Source organism: Saccopteryx bilineata, chromosome 4 (assembly GCF_036850765.1).
Source record: "Saccopteryx bilineata isolate mSacBil1 chromosome 4, mSacBil1_pri_phased_curated, whole genome shotgun sequence".
Taxonomy (NCBI): Eukaryota; Metazoa; Chordata; class Mammalia; order Chiroptera; family Emballonuridae; genus Saccopteryx; species Saccopteryx bilineata.
In genome coordinates this window covers 347,432-369,120 of record NC_089493.1, presented here as the reverse complement: position 1 = coordinate 369,120, position 21,689 = coordinate 347,432, and the positions used below count along the sequence as shown (strand labels likewise).

At 43.7% G+C, this 21,689-nt stretch overlaps 1 gene segment (V, D, J or C); it reads right to left on the bottom strand.

Moving 5' to 3' along the window:
- Positions 1-1,985: 1,985 nt before the first annotated feature.
- The window catches only part of LOC136334110 (immunoglobulin heavy variable 1-46-like), a 37,770-nt gene continuing 18,066 nt past the window's right edge, over positions 1,986-21,689 (bottom strand). The window contains 1 exon segment of the V gene segment in view: positions 1,986-2,314. Within this exon segment, the coding sequence occupies positions 1,986-2,314 (329 nt within the window).

Sequence of the window (21,689 nt, the reverse complement as noted above, 5' to 3'; positions counted from 1 at the left end):
TAAGGAGATTAAGTGTGTTGCTGCTTGATGTCCCAGCTTTATTATGATTGTGGCTCCGTGTGCACCCTGCTCTGGGGGACAGAGCTGTAAAAAGGCAGCTGGGTTGTTTTGACTTGGAGCTCACGGTTTAGAGAAGAATCTAGTGGAAATTACATTAGAAGACAGACACAAAATTAGAGATGGTTTCTGTGGGATATTCAAGGGAGAATAGAAAATGAAGAGAAATAAGGATTCAGACCAGTTGATTGTAACTCATCCATATGAATTATCTGAGACAAAGTCATAATACAAGAGTTAAGACAGAGTCCCCAGGGCTCAGGTCAGACACACTGCACAGATTTCAGTGGGGTTGGGAGGGGTTTCATCTATTTGCCTGTCTTTTTTTCTGTTTCCCAAAATAATTAAAGGTGTGTCAGCCCTGAGGAAGCGATGGGACTGGGATCATATTGATGCATCAAAGGGCCTTGGAAAAAGGACACTGCAAGATCGCTCCTTCTGTCTATGGTTGTCCGTGGCACCGCAGTTCCTCAAATTTGTTTGCACCCTGACCCCATTTTCCCTTATCAGCATCCAGCTGACAGGGAGGTCTGAGCCAGATTACTGAATACACAGTCCTTCTTCCTCCTTCAGGCCTGCATTGTCCTTAAGATGCTGGCTGAGTAGCCGCTTTGTCTATAGTAACCTGTCCCCAGGCCCCTGCAGTGCAGTGAGGCCCTGATCCTCAGGGTGCTGTGATGACTGGACACTGACCCTCAGGAATGTCTACATTATTACCGCTGGGTCCTGTGTGTGTTTCTTTCTTTTTTTTTTTTTCTGAAGCTGGAAACGGGGAGAGACAGACAGACTCCCGCATGCGCCCGACCGGGATCCACCCAGCACGCCCACCAGGGGCGACGCTCTGTCCACCAGGGGGCGATGCTCTGCCCCTCCGGGGCGTCGCTGTGTTGCAACCAGAGCCACTCTAGCACCTGGGGCAGAGGCCAAGGAGCCATCCCCAGCGCCCGGGCCATCTTTGCTCCAATGGAGCCCTGGCTGCGGGAGGGGAAGAGAGAGACAGAGAGGAAGGAGGGGGTGGGGGGGTGGAGAAGCAAATGGGCGCTTCTCCTATGTGCCCTGGCCGGGAATCGAACCCGGGTCCCCCACACGCCAGGCCAACACTCTACCGCTGAGCCAACCGGCCAGGGCCCTGTGTGTGTTTCTTTTATGACAGAACTTGCTGGATGATTAACTGTAAAAATTGAGCTAAAGGTGTTGACATGATAGATTATCCTAAATTATATGGTGGAATATCATGTAATCACAAGTGTCCATTTCAAAATGAAGTTAACCTGAATCATACTAAGTGTATTGAGATCATTAAGAAGAGGTTTTGGGATGGGTTTCTTCCTCCATCTGTGTGAATGAGTCTCAATAAGACAGCGTGTGGTGGGAGGATAGAGACCTGGAGGTGGTTGTCCTGGGTACAAATCCTAATATCTTTGAGGCTAGGAGTGCCTGTCAGGAGGCTGGTCCGATGTGGAGAAAAGTGGGCAGAGAGGAGACAGAGAGGCCATGCTCAGCACACAGGTGTTTCGATTTTGTTGTTTTGAGGGAAGTGTTCCTCAACCACCAGGAAGGTGAGAGCAATGCGAATGATTTATTAGTCAAGAAAGAAACATCAAAGCACAGTAACATGGTGAGGAAGAGGTCTATAATAACTGCTGACATGTCATCTGCAAACGGAAAATGTTACAGCCTCGTTTTTTGTCTGCATGAGAATATGAGAAATTAGAGCCACAGAGAAGAAGGAAGAAGTGCCCCTGGATGCAGCTGGGAGCTCTGAGAGGAAACCCTGCTCCCACAGGAAGCCCCTTCCTTCCCCACCTCCCTCTGCACCTGCTCCTGGGGCTGGTCTCGGGCTCCGTGGGTCCGGAGCGCCCCCTGGTGTCCTGAGCGCCCCCTGCAGCCCGGCCCTCCCGTCCCCGCAGGGAGGTTTGTGTCTGGGCTCACAATGACTTCCCCTCACTGTGTCTCGCACAGTAATACACAGCTGTGTCCTCGACTCTTAGGCTGCTGAGCTCCATGAAGGCTGTGCTCGTGGACTTGTCTGCAGTTATTGTGACTCTGCCCTTGAACTTTTCCGCGTACCTTGTGTAATCATCACCAGGGTCAATCATCCCAATCCACTCGAGTCCTTGTCCGCGGGCCTGTCGCACCCAGGACAACCAATAGCTGGTGAAGGTGTATCCAGAAGCCTTGCAGGAGACCTTCACCGAGGCCCCAGGCTCCCTCAGCTCAGCCCCAGACTGCACCAGCTGCACCTCGGAGTGGACACCTGTGGGAAGGAGACAGGAGTGTGTGGAATTCCCCACTGACTAGTCCTTGGTCCCCCATCAACCCAGGGACTGCAGAGCCCCTTACCTGCAGCCACTGCCACCAGGAGGAAGGATCTCCAGCTCCAGTCCATGGTGAGGGGCTGAGCTGTCAGAACTTGTGGTAGGGAGGGTGTATCTATGGGGGATGCTCTGAGGACAGAGATACATCCATATTTAACTACTCTACCTCACCTCATTTGCATATTCATAAGGCAAGCTATTTCCTAACTGAAGAGTTGACCACATCTGATAGAAGACAGAGACTTCTCTGGGAGTCCCAGGGTTCAAGTCCTAATCTTTTTTTGACAATATGTGTCTTATCCCGGGTTCTTGAGCCCTGAGATGAGACATTGAGAACCTCAGAGACACCTTCCATTTGAACTCGATTCATCTTACTGCCCAAGTGCAACCTCCCATACATCTGCCTCTGGTCATGCTTTCCTGAGACTCCGTGAAAGAACACCATTCTCCAGCTGCACTGCCTCATTTTTTATTCTCTAGACTCAGTTGAAGGTTATTTAAAAAAAATTTGAAGAGATTGGATATACTCATTTATTAGCAGTTATGTTTAGGTGAAGATGTTTAGGTGAAGATTTGACTTTGGGTAATGAGTATGCAATATAATCAAATGTCAAAATAACATGGAGATGTTTTCTCTGAACATATGTACCCTGATTATCAATGTCACCACATGAAAATTAATAAAAAACATTTTGTAATAATTCTTTTAAATTATAGAAAATTGATTATGGAAAATATAGAAATTACTAATAAGGAGTTATAAAGATATAAATAATATTATTTATATGAAGAGCATAATTTCTTTTTTTAATTTATTTATTAAATTTAATGCAGTGACATTGAAAAATCAGGGTACATATGTTGAAAGAAAACATCTCTAGATTTTTTTGACATTTGATTGTGCTCTGTACCCCTCTCCCAAAGTTAAATTGTCTTCTGTCACCTTCTATCTGGTTTTCTTGTGCCCCTTCCTTCCCCCAACCCCTCTCTCCTTCTTTGCCCCATCCCCCCTCCCCCACCCCACCCCTGTTGCCATTACATTCTTGTTCATGTCTCTGAGTCTCATTTTTATATGAAGAGCATAATTTCTTTGTTTATTGATCGCAGAATGAATCAATCAATCATACAAAAAAGCTCTTATTTTAGGAACTGATGGATCAAATTTTAGAGAAAACTGTTCAGTCTTAGAGATTCATACTTGGATCAGGATCTGTCATAGTGGACCTGGCACCTAGTTCTAGTGAGAGGGCAGGAGAGAGGCACGTTTGTGCTTTGCTAGTTCATTAAAAGTTAATTTCAAGAGAACCATTCCCTCCCTCTCACAGTCCCCATTCATGTCTTCATGTGACCTTAGAGAGTCCTGTCATCATGTCCACACATGACAGGTCTTCATCAAAACTGGAAGCTGATTCACTGGGAGGTATCAATGTGCAAAATGGGGAAAAGAACCATGTTCATGGGAGTTGATTTTACACAGACTGTGAATGATCCTCCTTTGAGGTGACACACATCTGGAAATGTCATCTAATTATGTTGTGATTTCCCTTATTGTTTAAGCAGGTCAATATTTCTTCCTTCTCCTGAGCTAGTCACACCTAATACCTGGGATCATTTGTATTAGAAAGCTCTAGCTTGAAAACTAATGCAAGTTGCAGATTCCAGGTGAGTTCCTAAGTACTGTGCAGTGCTCACGGACAGACAGGTGTCCTGGCTGGATTCCAGGAATGGGCTCACAATTGTTTTATCTCCATCAAGAACAGTTACAAACAGATTTCCAATTTATTAGACTCCCATTGAGAACCTTGACCTAATATTACTTGTTTATGGATCATACATTATGTGAAGGTGACATTATGTCAACACAAAAGGCTAGACTCTGAAAGCTAAAAAATGCTGTAATAAATCATTATGATAAACAAGCAGTCTTATCCTGGGTTATAATCTGATCTGAACCCTCAGAGCATAAATCTATAGAAGGATTGAAAGCAGTTGTTTTATTGTCATTTTGACTTGAAACTGTGACAAATGTGTCACAAGAATGGGAAATTATGGATCTATGTGTCTGTTGGAGACAGATGCTGATGTTGTGAAGAAGTGATGTTAAACCAAACACAATGGTAAATATGAGTAACACATTTCCATTGAATGCCGTATATTCAAGTAATCGTAAAGTTTTACATTTAAAAATGAAACAGTTCAGTTTGCTGAAAGCAGAGAAAATTCATATAATCATCAATCAAAAAAGCTCATTAATTAGACATTGTCTTTCAATAAACATGTGCCATGTGATAGAGAGTGTATGCAGCTTCAAATAGCCCGGGTGAGACCACATGGCCGCCAGCACTGCTCTGTCCAGTGTGCTCACTGTGATGTGTGAGGAAATAAAGTGAATTATTGGAGTGTATAGATCTGTCATTATTGAGATGTGACATGAGTGAGCTGTTCAGAAAATTGACAAATATGCACTATATAAGAATGTGTAAGTCATCTTTGTAAATTAATTCTGTAAAAATTGGAAAAAAAGAACATTGCTGTTTTTTCATATATGACAGCAAGAGATAATTTTAACAGAAGATGACATCATTTAGAGGAGCTCCACATCTGTCAAATATGTAAAATGTAAGCTTTGATCTCTTCTCTCCAAATGTATGGTTGTCACATTCATCAAATCTATATGAATTTCTTCAAAGCTGAGTAAAAGAAACTCCCTCCTATCAGTGCATTCAAACTGTGATTGCTGCATTGAGACTGTAAAGTTGACACCACCATGTCTACTTTGTTCATCGTGGTCCTTAATAACTGCTTAAAGTCTTTCTGCTGGGTGGGCTCTGTTAAATTCTCCCCTCCCTGTCCCCATTGTCTTGTGAGTCCATGTCATTTCCTCATCACCTCTAATTCTCAAAGGAGCTGAGGCCACTAATCCTCTAAGGCATCTCAGACATTTGCTTATTTCCACAGTAGTCAGGAATTGGTGGGTGGTGCAAGAGGTGTCCCTTGTCACAGTGAATATGCAAAAAAGTGGCCTGACTTTAGGTTCTTGTGGTGCAATTGAGGCCATCACCCTAATGGCAGTGTGATAGCTAGACACTGACCTTTAAGAACATCTAGATTCCTCCCCCCCATATTTTCTGAAATCAGAAGTGAGAAGGTAAAGAAACAAACTCCTGCATGGGCCCAACCGATATTCACCCGGAATGCCCAACAGGGGGCAATGCTCTGCCCATCTTTATTCTCTTGTTAGCATTTACTGCCAGGCATCTCTACCAAATGCTAGTACAGCTTCTTTTTATACACACACACCAAGTTACAATTACATGGTATTAATTATTGCTTCTGCTGACCTGTGGTGGCGCAGTGGATAAAGAGTCGACCTGGAAATGCTGAGGTCGCCAGTTCGAAACCCTGGGCTTGCCTGGTCAATGCACATATGGGAGTTGATGTTTCCAGCTCCTCCCCCTTTCTCTCTCTCTGTCTCTCTCTCCTCTGTCTCTCTCCTCTCTAAAAAATGAATAAATAAAGTAAAAATAAAAAAACAATTATTGCTTCTGTTTCACTATGTTTACATGTTTCCAGATAACAGTTAATTTATATCTATAAACTACAAATCAGGTGGCAAATCATTCAAAGTACAATTAAAAAATAACTTGAATAGCGATAACATTGGTAAAAGCTTTTAAAGGATTAGTACTAACTAATAACTCAACTTTACTGTTGTTGTGAGTCAAGGGGCAGAGAGAGATTAACAGACAAAATCATTAGGGAGTAGCAAAGGACCACCGCTTGTTCAGGCAAATGGCCTTGAGTTTATGCAGTGTCCTAACTTTCCTCACAAGATAACAAAAGGCTTGCCCATTAATAAATTGACATATCATTAAGAGTAACTTTTACTTAAAGATATATAGAATGCACTCGCAAGATAGCTTAGTAGCAACATAATTTCAGAAGACATTAATTGCTATTGCTTCTATGGAAGCCCCCTCATACCTCTCATTAACTGAAGAAAGAATTTTTTGGAAAATATATAAATTTCATGAGAGTGTCTCACTGAGAAAGCCCAGCAACTGCCTTTAGTCATAAAACAAGTTTCTTAACAAAACATTCTTACTAGCCAGCTGCACTCCTATCCAAGGCCAAGCAACAGGCCACTCCACTCCACTTTACCTAAGATTCTAATGTCTAGTTAAACTTTTTTTATTTACTATATTCACACACTAGTAAATTCTAACTATATTATTCTTAGAGTGTTCCACTATTTGCAGATCAAATAAGCAAAAAGAAAGGAAAGTTTCTCTACTCTATCACATGAAAAGGCTAGGGAGGAAAAATGATGAATTAAGTGAAGGCCAAAAGGTGCTCTGTGCACAGCCACTGCCTTCTACCCATTCACAAGTCACAATCTATTCTTTCTAACATGATTAAGAAGAAATTCTCCTACAAACTTAGCCCTTTACGAGAGATATCATAGCCAGCCTCTTATGTTTACGAGCCCAGATCAAGGGGCTTACAGGCTTTTTTGTGGAACTTACACCTTCTGTCTCATTTCCAAAGAAATTACTACAAATCTACAGGGAAAGCACGGTACTATTATCCCTGTGCCACAAATAATAGCACACACCCAGAAAAAGGGGGGATATAAGGCCAGATTAATTCAAAAGATTAAAAGGGGAGGTATCGTTGTGCCTTTCCTTGTGGTGACTTTGTCAACCCGCAGCTGTTGGTCTTTACTGTGGTGACTCTATCTTCTTTTGCTGTGACTTTGTCAACCAGCAGTTGTGGATCTTCTTCTGCTGTGACCTAGTTAGCCAGCATTAGTGGATCGGCTCCCGACAAACACTGTGATATTTGTCAATGTCTAGGACTCTGTGACCTGACTGTTTTTATTGCTGCCAGGGCTCTCTGCAACCAAGGTAACTGTGCCCACCTTATCTATGGTGTTAAGAACTGTCTGTTGGGAGGTTCCACAGCACTGACACCCCACACCCCCAAAACAGTGTCTCATCTTCAAGATATTGTTTTACAATATTATTCTTAAGTAAAGTAAGGAGAGAAGTCACCATTAGGGTTGGGGAGATAGATAAGATTAGTCCTGGAGCATCTCATACTGAGGGAAGGTGAGGAGGTGACAGAGAACACACAGGACATTTGTGAAAAACAGAGTCCTCAGGATAGAGCTGCCACTGCACAGGACTCTTCCAACAGTTCTATCTACAAAGTTAATAACAGTGCTGGATCTTAATCTCATATAAAATAAATGTATGAATGTTTACCAATACCAATGAGTCATTTTATAAATAATGCAAATGAGGTTACCAGACTAATCTATTATAGAGGTAAATTTCCCAAAACTTACCCCGGTGACAGAGCAAGAATAATAAATATCTTTCAAATTTTCTAAGTACTTTTGGTTGTGATAATAATCAAAGTAACATAACACAAATTAACATGAGAAAATATGAAAATTAACATCAGATGTACACAGGAGTTTGTATTAAGATATGAGACCCACGGATGGGGCAGGCGAGGCTTCTCAGCCTCCTGCAGCCAGGACAGGTGGTGGGTTGTGGTGTGGACTTTTTAGGACAGGGAGACAATTCACATGGGGATGGAAGTTTAAGTATTTGGTGAACAAATGTCTGCTGGTAAATCTTTAACAAATGGTCACAGATGGGACTTGAATAAATGGGATGTTGTGTCCATGACACGCTCTAGTCCTGAGGCTGACACCCAACCCACAGGGAGGGAAACGGGATTTCTGTGGGCCATGTGATTTTACCAGAGACTGATTCTCATTTACTTGTGACAAGTCCCTTGTTCTGTGAGGTGTGGGGGACTCAGCACAGAGCTGAAAACATACATGTACACACACAACACACATTGCACATACAGTCACAATACCTTGTGCAAACTAATTGTCATGTGCACACCCACATGCACACACTGACTCTCACACACACAGCCTCCACTATGGAGAGAGGTACCTCACCTGAGTCCCTGTGGTACGTGAGGCCCTGATCCTCATGGTACTGTGATGGCTGGATATGAAGCCCAGGAATTTCTAGATTCTTACAGCTGGGTGATCTCTTAAGTGACAGGACTTTCATAGATGATTAAGTTTGGATGAATGAGTTTAAGGTGACTCAAAAAATGTAACATAAAAAATTTTTGTGTGTGTGTCAGAATGAATTTAATTTTGTCATTTTTTTTTGTTTAAGAACCATAAAAGCACGGATACATTTCATATATTTTTCTCTAATATTTCACTTAATTATTATAACATATTTCCCAGAAATTTGTATATAGTGTGGTTCAATTATTTGTAGATTTTTAAATGTGCCCCGACTTGAAAACCACTGCATTAGAGCCACAGAGAAGAAGGAAGAAGTGCCCCTGGATGCAGCTGGGAACTTTGAGGGGAAACCCTGCTCCCACAGGAAGCCCCTTCCTTCCCCACCTCCCTCTGCCCCTGCTCCTGGGGCTGGTCTCGGGCTCCGTGGGTCCGGAGCGCCCCCTGGTGTCCTGAGCGCCCCCTGCAGCCCGGGCCTCCCGTCCCCACAAGGAGGTTTGTGTCTGGGCTCACACTGACTTCCCCTCGCTGTGTGTCTGGCACAGTAATACACGGCCGTGTCCTCGGATCATAGGCTGTTCATTTGCAGATACAGCGTGTTCTTGCTGTTGTCTCGTGAGCTGGTGAAACGGCCCTTCACGGAGTCTGCGTAGGTTGTACTACCACTAGGATGAATGTATGAGACCCATTCCAGTCCCTTCCCAGGAGCCTGGAGGACCCAGTTCATCCAGTAGCCTCTGAAGGTGAATCCGGAGGCTGCACAGGAGAGTCTCAGAGACCCCCCAGGCTTCACCAAGCCTCCCCCAGACTCCACCAGCTGCACCTCACACTGGACACCTGTGAACATAAAATGTCCTGGTTAGTAAAATGTCACATGTTCATTGATTTTCACGGTCATATTCACTTATATACTCAGTATCTTGTTCTCCATAAATTACCTCTTAAAAAAGCGATAAGGAAAACCAAGCTGAGTCCCCATTCCATGGTGAGTGGTCCGTGTTCAGTACCAACAAGGGAATGGGCACACCTTAGAATTATGGGCTGGTCTTCTGACTAAAAGGTTCAGGGATGGGCTTGTTTTCATGAGCAGAGGGGACATATTTGCATACCTCCTACTATATAGGGCTCTCTGTGTTGGAGTCCTATAGAGAGGGCAGTGCCATGACACAGGTTTGAGTCTTGAGGCTATTTGGTGGCCAGGAGAGAATATAAATAAGAATATAGAGTCAAAGGGTCACATTCATGTATCCACATCTGGACACATTGAGCCCAGCTTCTGGAACTGTTGTCCTCCTAACTGTTTCCTACAGGTTTTCTGAAGCAACTCCAGGGCATATCGGTTCCTGCAGCATGAGGTTATGAGAGCATGAATGAACATCTGTATTGTAGTGTTACTTGCCCTTCAGGGCTGCAGGAATTAAACACCTGGGAAAAGACTAGTGCAGGGGGCCCAAAACTACTGCCTGCGAGCTGTATACGGCCCTCTGAGGCCATTTATCTGGCCCCTGCCTCACTTCCAGATGGGGCATCTCTTTCATTTGTGGACATTGACCATCTCTTTAGACAAAAGCAGGCCCATAGTTCCCATTGAAATACTGGTCAGTTTGTTGATTTAATTTACTTATTCTTTGTTTTAAATATTATATTTGTTCCCGTTTTGTTGTTTTTACTTGAAAATAAGGTATGTGCAGTGTGCATAGGTATTGGTTCATAGTTGTTGTTTTTTTATAATTTGGCCCTCCAACAGTATGAGGGACAGTGAACTGGCCCCCTGTGTAAAAAGTTTGGTGACCCCTGAACTAGAGGCTGCAAATCTTGTCAGAGTGGACCATGTGTACTGGCAGTGTTAGCATCTTTAATGCTGAATATGTCTGGCTTCCTGAACTTTAAATAGACAAAGAAGTCTGAGTGCTGTGAAGATGCTTTTGATCGCTGGGGTCAGAGACCCTGAGAAGTTAGAGAGATTCATGGAGCTGGAGGAGAGGCTCTGCATTTACAACAACTAGAAGGGCCATTTACAGAGGATGTCTCTGCATAGAAAGTAATGAAAATATTAAACATATAATATGATAGAGCAGTTAGTAAACAATTCAAATCAAAATTCTTATGGTCAGACAGGGTGGCTGTGGTTGTCTCAATCTGCTTTGGAACTATGAATAGTATATGAAAAGGGATGTTGCCATATTTGATAAATTTATAGATTATGTGATCCAAAAATTTCCCAGGATAATTTGAGTGGATTCTAATATGACCAATGTTTATATTACAGAAAGGAAGAATGAGAATAGCATCCTTTAGAAGAAAAATATGATAAGGCCACTGAGGTCAGGTGACCAATTTCTTGGTGAGGGGATAGAAAAAGAGGCCATGGGAAAAGAAATGTAGTTCTAGAATCTGAAAAAGACAGAGACAGACACCCTGTGTGAGAGAGTTCATGTTGCTAGAACAAAATGCCATGGATTGGGAAAATGATAAACAACAAACATTTATGATTCACAGTTCTGGCAGCTGGAAGTCCATGATCAGGTGGCCACATGGTGCCTTCCAATGATGAACTTCTTCCTGGTTCATGTCAGACACCTGGTTTTTGGGTCCTCACAGTGTGGAAGGGATGAGGAAGCTCCCTGGGAGTCAATTAGAAAGTCACTAATTCCTTATGTGAGCATTTTTAAGACCCAAGACAAGCCCTACAATCCACCTCCTGATACAATCCTCCTTGGGTAAGAGGATCTGAACATATAAAATTGCGGGAACATGTGTATTCACACCACAGCACTCCCCAAGATCCTCTGGAGAAAAGGTGTCCTGCCATCACATGATCTAATTATAGTGACGAGGATGTCATGCTGTGACCTCCAGACTGCTGGTGTGAATGTGGGTAGATAGAGACCCCACGTGCCTGGGAATTTGATGAGATGTCACAGGCACATAAAACAGCATGGATTTCAGCTGTATGTTATAAAGGCTGTCACTCAGAGGAAACCCCTCCCCAGTTCCCTCAGCACCTACTCCTGGGGAAGCTGCCCTGTGCTCATGGGTCCTGAGTGTATCTGCTGCCCAGTTGCTGACCAACAGGGGAGGGTCCTGACTGCACTCACTGGGCAATGACCTCTCAGGGTCTCTGCTACAGTACTGAAGGTGCACCCTGACTTCACATTGCTCACTCAGGGACATTGAAGGCATTAACACAGGGGTTGGGAACCTATGGCTCATGAGCCAGATGTGGCTCTCTTGATGGCTGCATCTGGCTCACAGAAAAATCTTTAATAAAAAATAAAAATTTTTAAAATATAAAACATTCTCATGTATTGCAATCCATTCATTTCCTACCACTCATGTTCATGGTTGCAGGTAGCTGGAGCCAATCACAGTTGTCCTTCGGTATAACACCAAATTTTTATTGGATAATGAGTAATGTACTCGAGTTGTTGTTAGGTCAGGAAGTAAATTTCCCTCCTTTTAATCAAGTAGTCAGCTAGCTAATTGAAGAAACGTTTTTGATGAAGAAGATGTCTAAAAGAAAGAAAGATGAGGAATATCGTACTTTTCAGCAGGAATGGACAGAGGAATTCGCCTTTGTGGAGAGAGCAGGTTCTGCAGTGTGTCTAATATGCAATGATAAAATTGTATCGATAAAACGGTCAAATATAAAGCAGCACTTTGACACAGGCCATACGACATTTGCATCGAAATATCCAGTGGGGGCCAGCAGGAAGAAAGCATGTCAAGAACTACTGTGCAGAGTGCAAGCTAGTCAGCAGCAGCTCCGTGTTTGGACCCAACCAGGTGAGAAGAATTTGGCTAGCTTTGCTGGTGCTTTAGCAATTGTGAGAAACAGAAAGCCATTCACAGATGCGGAGTATGCCAAAACATTCATGCTTCATGTTGCCAAGGAAATTTTTGATGACTTTTCAGATAAAGACAAGATAATCAAACAAATAAAAGACATGCCTCTGTCAGCAAGAAATGTTCACGATCGTACCATCATGATGGCAAATCAAATTGAGGCAACACAAGTGAAGGACATAAATGCAGCACCATTCTTTTCTCTCACTTTGGATGAGTCAACAGATGGAAGCCATTGATCCCAGTTCAGCGTGATTGCAAGGTATGCTGTCAGTGACACACTATGTGAGGAAAGTCTTGGTGTTCTGCCTATGAAAGAGACAACAAGAGGGGAGGATTTATTCAAATCTTTCACTGAGTTTGCTAAAAAAAATCTAGCAATGGTTAAACTTATTTTGGTGTGTACTGATGGTGCTCTGTGCATGGTGGGGAAAAACAGAGGGATCGTAGCACTTCTTCCTGAACATTAAAAGAGACTCATCCTAAGTTTTCACTGCATCCTACATCAGGAGGCACTTTGTGCTCAGATGTGTGGTGAGCAGCTTGGTGTGGTGATGTCGCTGGTCATTCGGGTGGTCAACTTTGTTGTTGCCTGAGCTTTAAGTGATCACAAGTTTAAAACACTGCTGGATGAAGTTGGGAATAATTATCCTGGTCTGCTTCTGCACAGCAATGTGCGTTGGTTGTCAAGAGGGAAGGTACTCAGCCGTTTTGCGGCATGTCTGAGCAAAATCCGGACTTTTCTTGAAATGAAAAACATCAAGCATCCTGTGTTAGCTAACACTGAGTGGCTCCTGAACTTCTACTATCTTGTGGACATGACTGAACATCTGAACCAGCTCAATGTGAAAATGAAAGTCATCAGAAATACAGTCTTATCCCTTCAACAAGCAGTGTTTGCATTTGAAAACAAGCTGGAACTCTTCATCGCCAACATTGAAACAGGTCATTTACTATACTTTGAAAAACTGGGAGAGTTTAAAGATGCATTCACATCAAGTGACCCTGATCAACATCTTGATCTCCAGCAGCTAGCAGGCTTCACATCTAATCTGCAGTCATTCAAAGTGGGCTTTAGAGAATTTCGTGAGTACACTCGTCTTTTTAAGTTCATCACCCATCCACATGAGTGTGTAGTGGACAGCGCAGACCTGAGTTACCTCTCCGGTGTCTCTGTCACAGATTTTGAGCTACATGCTGCTGACCTGAAGGCTTCAGAAATGTGGGTGAATAAGTTCAAGTCACTCAGTGAAGATTTGGAAAGACTTACATGACAGCAAGCAGAGTTGGCGAGCAAACACAAGCGGGGAGAAATGAAAAAACTTCAACCCGTGGACCAGATGATTGTCAAAACTTGGAACGTGCTTCTCCTCACATACCACGTCACACACCACACACTGCAACGTGTGAGTATTGCTGTACTGACAATATTTGGCTCTACGTATGCATGTGGGCAGTATTTCTCACATATAAAGAACGTTAAGGCCAGCCTACATCACGTTTATGAAATGGAAATCTTAACACCTGCATGAAGCTTATCCTCACCATGTATCAACTGGACTACAAAGCCATCAGCAAAACCATGCAGCACCAGAAGTCGCATTAATGGTAAGAAGTACTTTATTCATCATTGTTTAGTAACAGCATAACAACGTTATTAAAAAGAATTCAGAGACTTCTTGTACTTTAAAAGTGTTGGTCTTACATAAAATGCACACAATTACTTATATTTAGTGTTAAAAATATTGTATAGCTCTCACGGAATTACATTTTAAAATATGTGGTGTTCATGGCTCTCAGCCAAAATGGTGCCTGACCCCTGCCTCAACATCTATCACTGTGAATGGGCAAATGGGCATCAGTAAATACAATGAATTTGAAGAGAGACCACAAGCAAGAGTTTTATGAAACTACCAAGAGGTCCCTTTCCTGGAGCTTCCAGATGCTCTGACGTTAAGTTCAGACAACTGAGTCACTGTCACCCCCTGAGTTCATCCAGACCTTTACTCCCAGGACAAGGCCAGTGACTCTTCAGCAGTAGCTAATCTCTGCAGGATGGGGTGAGAAGAAGTGCAGAGTTTAGACACTTGTCCTCCAAGACCTGATGCCACACCAAGGGCCGTGCTCCTCAATAGAATGCTGGTGACTGGGAGAGCAGTTGATGTCATAATCCTGAGGCTGCAGTACTGGCTGAACACGGACCCTCAGATTCTTAGTGCTGGTACCTGAGTGTGTTATCTAATAGGACTTGATTTGCAGACATGATTAAGTTAGGATGGTTAACTATGTTGACATGGGAGATTATTCTGAATTAAATGATTAGGCCATCACTTTTATGACAAATGTTTTCAAAGGGAAGTTAAGAAAAATCACTTTAAAATATATTGTGCCCATTGAAATGTAATGTTGGTATGAGTTTCCACCTCTACCTGAGTGAATAAAAATCAGGAAGTCAGCCTATATAGATTATCAGGGGAATACAGAGACCTGTGGGTAGAGGTCCAGGGGGAGGACCCTAATCACTGTGTGACCTAACCCGGTATGCCTGTCAGAAGGAGGGTTCATGAGGGGACAGTTGGGTGTGGAGGAGACAGAGAGCCTGAGCTCAGTTCGCAAGTGTCTGGACTGTGCTAGTGTCACCGTTTGCTGAAAATGTTTCCCAACCACTAGGATGATGAGAGCACTCTGGAGAATTTTTTTCAAGAAAGAAACTAAAAATACAGGCATGTGGTGAAGAAGAGGTCTGTACTAACTGCTGACATGTCACCTGCAAAGAGGCAACGTTTCAGCCTCGTTTATTTTCTGAAGTGTCCCTGGATGCAGCTGAGAGCTTTGAGAGGAAACCCTGCTCCCACAGGAAGCCCCTTCCTTCCCCACCTCCCTCTGCACCTGCTCCTGGGGCTGGTCTCGGGCTCCGTGGGTCCGGAGCGCCCCCTGGTGTCCTGAGCGCCCCCTGCAGCCCGGCCCTCCCGTCCCCGCTGGGAGGTTTGTGTCTGGGCTCACACTGACTTCCCCTCGCTGTGTCTCTCGCGCAGTAATAAACGGCCGTGTCCTCGGCTCTCAGGCTGCTCAGCTCCACGAAGGCTATGCTCGAGGACTTGTCTGCAGTCATGGTGACTCTGCCCTTGAACTTTTCCGCGTAGTATGTGCTACCAGAGTTAGGGTAGATCTGCCCAATCCACTCGAGCCCATGTCCAGGGGCCTGTCGCACCCAGTTCATCCAATTGCTGGTGAAGGTGTATCCAGAAGCCTTGCAGGAGACCTTCACTGAGGCCCCAGGCTTCCTCAGCTCAGCCCCAGACTGCACCAGCTGCACCTCGGAGTGGACACCTGTGGAGAGGAGACAGGAGTGTGTGGAATTCCCCACTGACTAGTCCTTGGTCCCCCATCAACCCAGGGACTGCAGAGCCCCTTACCTGCAGCCACTGCCACCAGGAGGAAGGCTCTCCAGCTCCAGTCCATGGTGAGGGGCTGAGCTGTCAGGACTTGTGGAGGGGAGGGTGTGGCTGTGGGGGATGCTCTCAGGACACAGACACATCCATATTTAACTACTCTACCTCACCTCATTTGCATATTCATGAGGCAAGCTATCTCATAACTGAAGAGTTGACCCCATCTGAGAGAGGACAGAGGCTTCTCTGGGAGTCCCAGGGTTCAAGTCCTAATCTTTTTTGGACAATATGTGTCTTATCCCAGGTTCTTGAGCCCCGAGATGAGACATTGAGAACCGAAGAAACACCTTCCATTTCAACTCGATTCATCTTACTGCCCAAGTGCAACCTCCCATACATCTGCCTCTGGTCATGCTTTCCTGAGACTTCGTGAAAGAACACCATTCTCCAGCTGCATTGCCTTCATTTTTGTTTTTATTCTCTAAACTCAATTGAAGGTCATTTAAAAAATTTGAAGAGATTGGATTAAGTCAGTTATGACCACTTATGTTTAGGTGTAAATGTTTAGGGAAGATTTGACTTTGGGTGATAGCTGTGCAACATAGTCAAATGTCAGAATAACCTGCAGATGTTTTCTCTGAACATATGTACCCTGATTTATCAATGTCACCCCATTAAAATTAATTTAAAAAACATTTTGGAATAATTACTTTTAAATTATAGAAAACTGATTATGGAAAACCTAATAAGGAGTTAAAGAAATAAATAATATTCTTTTTTTTTAATTTTTATTTATTTATTTATTTATTCATTCATTTTAGAGAGGAGAGAGAGAGGGAGAGAGACAGAGAGGAGAGAGAGACAGGGGGGAGGAGCTGGAAGCATCAACTCCCTTATGTGCCTTGACCAGGCAAGCCCAGGGTTTTGAACCGGCGACCTCAGCATTTCCAGGTCGATGCTTTATCCACTGCTCCACCACAGGTCAGGCCAGAAATAAATAATATTCTTTACATGAAGAGCATAATTATCTTTGTTTATTGATCATAGAATTAATAAATCATACAAATTAGCTCCTATTTTAGGAACTGATGGATCAAATTTTAGAGAAAACTGGTCAGCCTTGGAGATTCAGACTTAGGTCAGGATCTGTCAGTGTGGACCTGGGACATAGTTCTAGTGAGAGGGCAGGAGGGGGCATGTGGGTGCTTTGCTAGTTCATTAAAGTTAATTTCAGGAGAACCATTCCCTCCCTCTCACAGTCCCAATTCATGTCTTCATGTGACCTTGGAGAGTCCTGTCATCGTGTCCACACATGACAGGTCTTCATCAGAACTGGAAGCTGATTCACTGGGATGTATCAACGTGCAAAATGGGAAAAAGAACCATGTTCATGGGAGTTGGTTTTACACAGACTGTGAGTGATCCTCGTTTGAGATGACACACATCTGGAACTGTCATCTAATTATGTTGTGATTTTCTTCATTGTTTAAGCAGGTCAATCTTTCTTCTTTATTCCTGAAATAGCCACACATAGCACCTGGGTCATTTGTATTAGAAAGCTCTAGCTTGAAAATTAACCATGTTCCAGATTCCAGGTGAGTTCCAAAGTGCTGTGCAGTGCTCATGGACAGACAGGTGTCCTGGCTGGATTCCAGGAATGGGCTCGCAATTGTTTTATCTCCACCAAGAACAGTTTCAAACAGATTTTCAATTTATTAGAATCCCATTGAGAACCTTGACCTAATATTACTTGTTGATGGATTATAGATCATGTAAAGGTGAATGTCAACACAAAAGGCTAGACTCTGAAAGCTAAGAAAATGCTGTAATAAATTATTATAACAAACAAGCAGTCTTATCCTGGGTTATAATCTGATCTGAACCCTCAGAGCAGAAATCTATAGAGGGATTGAAAGAAGTCATTTTATTGTGATTTTGACTCCAAACAGTGACCAATGTGTCACAAGAATGGGAAATTATGGATCTATGTGTCTGTTGGAGACAGATGCTGATGTTGAAAAGAAGGGATGTTAAACCAAACACAATGGTAAATAAAAGTAACACATTTCTATTGACTGCTGTATATTCAAGTAATCGTAAAGTTTTACATTTAAAAATGAAACAGTCCAGTCTGCTTAAAGCAGAGAAAATTCATATAATCATCAATAAAAAACTCATTAATTAGACACTACCTGTCAATTAACATGTGCCATGTGACAGAGAATGTGTGCAGCTTCAAATAGCCTGAGTGGGACCACATGGCCACCAGCACTGCTCTGTCCAGTGTGCTCACTGTGACATGTGAGGAAATAAAGTGAATTATTGGAGTGTATAGATCTGTCATTATTGAGATGTGAAGTGAGTGAGCTGTCCAGAAAATATACAAATATGCGCTATATAAGAATGTGTAAGTCATTTTTGTGAATTAATTGTGTAAAAATTGGAGAAAAAGAACATTGCTGTTTTTCCATATATGACAGCAAGAGCTAATTTTAAAAGAAGATGACATCATTTACAGGAGCTCCACATCTGTCAAATATGCAAAATGTAAGCTCTGATCTCTTCTCTCCAAATGTATGGTTGTCACATTCATCAAATCTATATGAATTTCTTCAAAGCTGAGTAAAAGAAACTCCCTCAAATCAGTGCATTCAAACTCTGATAGCTGCATTGAGACTGTAATGTTGACACCACCCATGTCTACTTTGTTCATCGTGGTCCTTAATAACTGCTGAAAGTCTTTCTGCTGGGTGGGCTCTGTTAAATTCTCCCCTCCCTGTCCCCATTGTCTTGTGAGTCCCTGTCATTTCCTCATCACCTCTAATTCTCAAAGGAGCTGAGGCCACAAATCCTCTAAGGCACCTCAGACATTTGTCTATTTTCACAGTAGTCAGGAGTTGGTGGGTGGTGCAAGAGGTGTCCCTGTCACAGTGAATATGCAGGAAAGTAGCCTGACTCCAGGTTCTTGTGGTGCAGTTGAGGCCCTCAACCTAATGGCAGTGTGATGGCTAGACACACACACTCAAGAACATCTAGATTCTTTTTTTCTCCCGTATTTTCTGAAGTCAGAAGTGGGGAGGCAAAGAGACAAAAATCCATCAGGCACTCAACCAAGATTCACCCATCATGCCCACTAGGAGGCGATGCTATGCCCATCTGGGGCGTCATTCACTTGCAATCAGAGCCATTCTAACACCTGAGGTGGAGGCCATGGAGCCATCCTCAGTGCCTGGGTCAACTTTGGTCCAGTGGAGCCTTGGCTGTGGGAGGGGAAGAGAGAGGTAGAAAAAGAGGAGAGAGGGAAGGGTGGGGTACCAGATGGACGCTTCTCCTATGTGCCCTGGCCAGGAATCAATTCTGAGACTTCACACACTGAGACAACACTCTCCCACTGAGCCAACCGGCTTCAGCCAGGAATATCAAAATTCTTACTGCTGAAGGCTGTGTGTGTTTTCTTATGTTACAGAATTTGAAGACATGATTAAGTAAAGGAAGATTAAGTTAAAGGTGATGACATGTTATATTATCCTAGCTACATTTTTAGGACAGCCCTGCTATAGCAATTGTCCTTTTCAACAGAAACTTAATAACAATCACAATAAAAATATTGTGATCAATAAAACCTGGTGCTGATCTGGGTTTCCACCTCCAATCAGGTGAATGAGGATCAAGAGGTTAACACCATGTGGTGGGGAGGGCAGAGACCTGTGGATGGACGTCCTGAAGGAGGATCCTAATCACTGTGCATCCAGGTGCGCCTTTCAGGAGGATTAGCTGATGTAGGGACAGGTGGGCAGGGAGGGGACAGAGAGTCAGAGCTCAGCATAAAGGTGTCTAGACTGTGGTGACCTCTCTGTTTGAGGGAAATAGTTTCCAAACACAAGGAAGCCGAGAGCACTATGAATGGTTTATTTGCTGAGAAAGAAGCATAGAAGTACAGTAATATTGTGAAGAAAAGTTGTGTAATAAATGCTGACATATCATCCACACATAGGCAATGTTAGAGCCCCGTTTGTTATTTGCAGTGAGAACATGGAAAACTAGAGCCACAGAGAAGAAGGAAGAAGTGTCCCTGGATGCAGCTGAGAGCTCTGAGAGGAAACCCTGCTCCCACAGGAAGCCCCTTCCTTCCCCACCTCCCTCTGCACCTGCTCCTGGGGCTGGTCTCGGGCTCCGTGGGTCCGGAGCGCCCCCTGGTGTCCTGAGCGCCCCTGCAGCCCGACCCTCCCATCCCAAGGGAGGTTTGTGTCTGGGCTCACACTGACTTCCCCTCGCTGTGTGTCTCGCACAATAATACATGGCCTTGTCCTCGGCTCTCAGGCTGCTCATTTGCAAATACATCATGTTCTTGCCATTGTCTCTGGAAATGGTCTCAGAGACCCCCAGGATGCAGCAGGTCTCCCCCAGACTCCACAAGCTGCACCTCACACCGGATACCTGCAAACACAACAAAATTGTGGTCAGGAACCTGTCACACGTCTATTGGTTCTATCATTCACACTCACTCATATAGTCAGTGTCCTGTTCTCCATAAATTACCTCTTAAAGACCATTAAGGAAAACCCAGATGAGCCCAAACTCCATGGTGACTGCTCTGTGTTCAGTCCTGACCAGAGAGTGGGCACAACATGGAATTCGGGGCTAGGCTTCTGTCCCAGAGCTGCAGGAACTGGGATGGGCTGGTGTTTATAAGGAGAGGGGGCCTATTTGCATGTCATCCTACTATGTAAGGAGCTCCAGTGTGGAGACCTATGGAGAGGGCGTGCCTCCGTGCAGGTATCAGCATTCCGTGCAGTGTGGTTGTCCTGAGAACACTGCGATAAAAATAACTGTATGTAGGTTTAGGGCATGTCCTAGAGACCACATCTGGTAACACTCAGCTCCACATCAGGGCCTGTACTACCCCCTACTAGTCCCCATTGTTCCTCTGAACTAGTTTTAGAGAAGAGTGCAACCAACCCGTAAGTTTGCAGGAAACAATTTGTGTAACGAGAGCATGAATGACTGTTTGTATTCTATAGTTTCCTACACTTAGGGCTGGAGACAAGTACACACTGGGAAGAGACCACAGGCTGTACATTTTGTGAGAGTGAACTTTGTGTACGTGGTGGTGTTGGTGCCTTGGCTCTAAGGTACTTTGGGCTCTGGATTTTCATAGAGACCAAAAACAAACAAACAAACAAACAAACAAAAATACAAAAACTAAAAGAAAGAAGAAAACTGAGTGTTGTGAAATTGCTCTTCTGTCACTGGGATCACAGTCACTGAGAAGCTTGAGAGATTCCTGGAGCTAATGGAGAGGCTGTGGGGAAGTTAACTTTCCAGTGAGAGCACTTTGTAGAGAGATGTGTGTAGAACCATCATTGAAACAAGTGAGCGATAGAATGGACTTGGTAAGTGTGAGGACCCAGAGAGAACTGAACTCCCAGTGTGTCTAGGGAGTCAAGTGTACCCTTACACCTAGACGGTGGTGGAGTTTGAATCTAGTTGTACAGTACATTTGCACAACAGCTCTGGGGCTGTCCAGGAACAAGATTGTGAAGGTGATGGTGCCCCCTAGTGGTCAATCTGAGCCATGCAGGCTTCCTGACCCCAGTGACTTAAGCAGCTTTCTCTCTATACTCCCAAGACTTGGGGCTGGAAGAACTCAACGTTAAAGTCAAAAATTTTCTGTGTGAAGGAAAGAGGGACACGAGGACATGAACAGTGAGGATATTTTGTATCATTTGCACTGTCCTCTTCATGACAATAATAAGACTATTTCTTGTTAACTTGGTATTTGCAGCTTTTGTGCTTAAACTTTAAGTGGAGAAATCAGTCAACTGGTAGTTTTAAAGACTTTGACTAGAAAGAAATAGGACTTTATAATATGTAAATTTTGACTCTGTTTTTGAAAATAAATTTGTTGTCTCTGCTATTATCTGTTAATCGTGACTGAGTTCAGGCTCCCTGCTCCACCTGATTTCTCTCCCTATCTTCTCTCCTAAGGTGTGGTTCTCATCAGTAATGAGA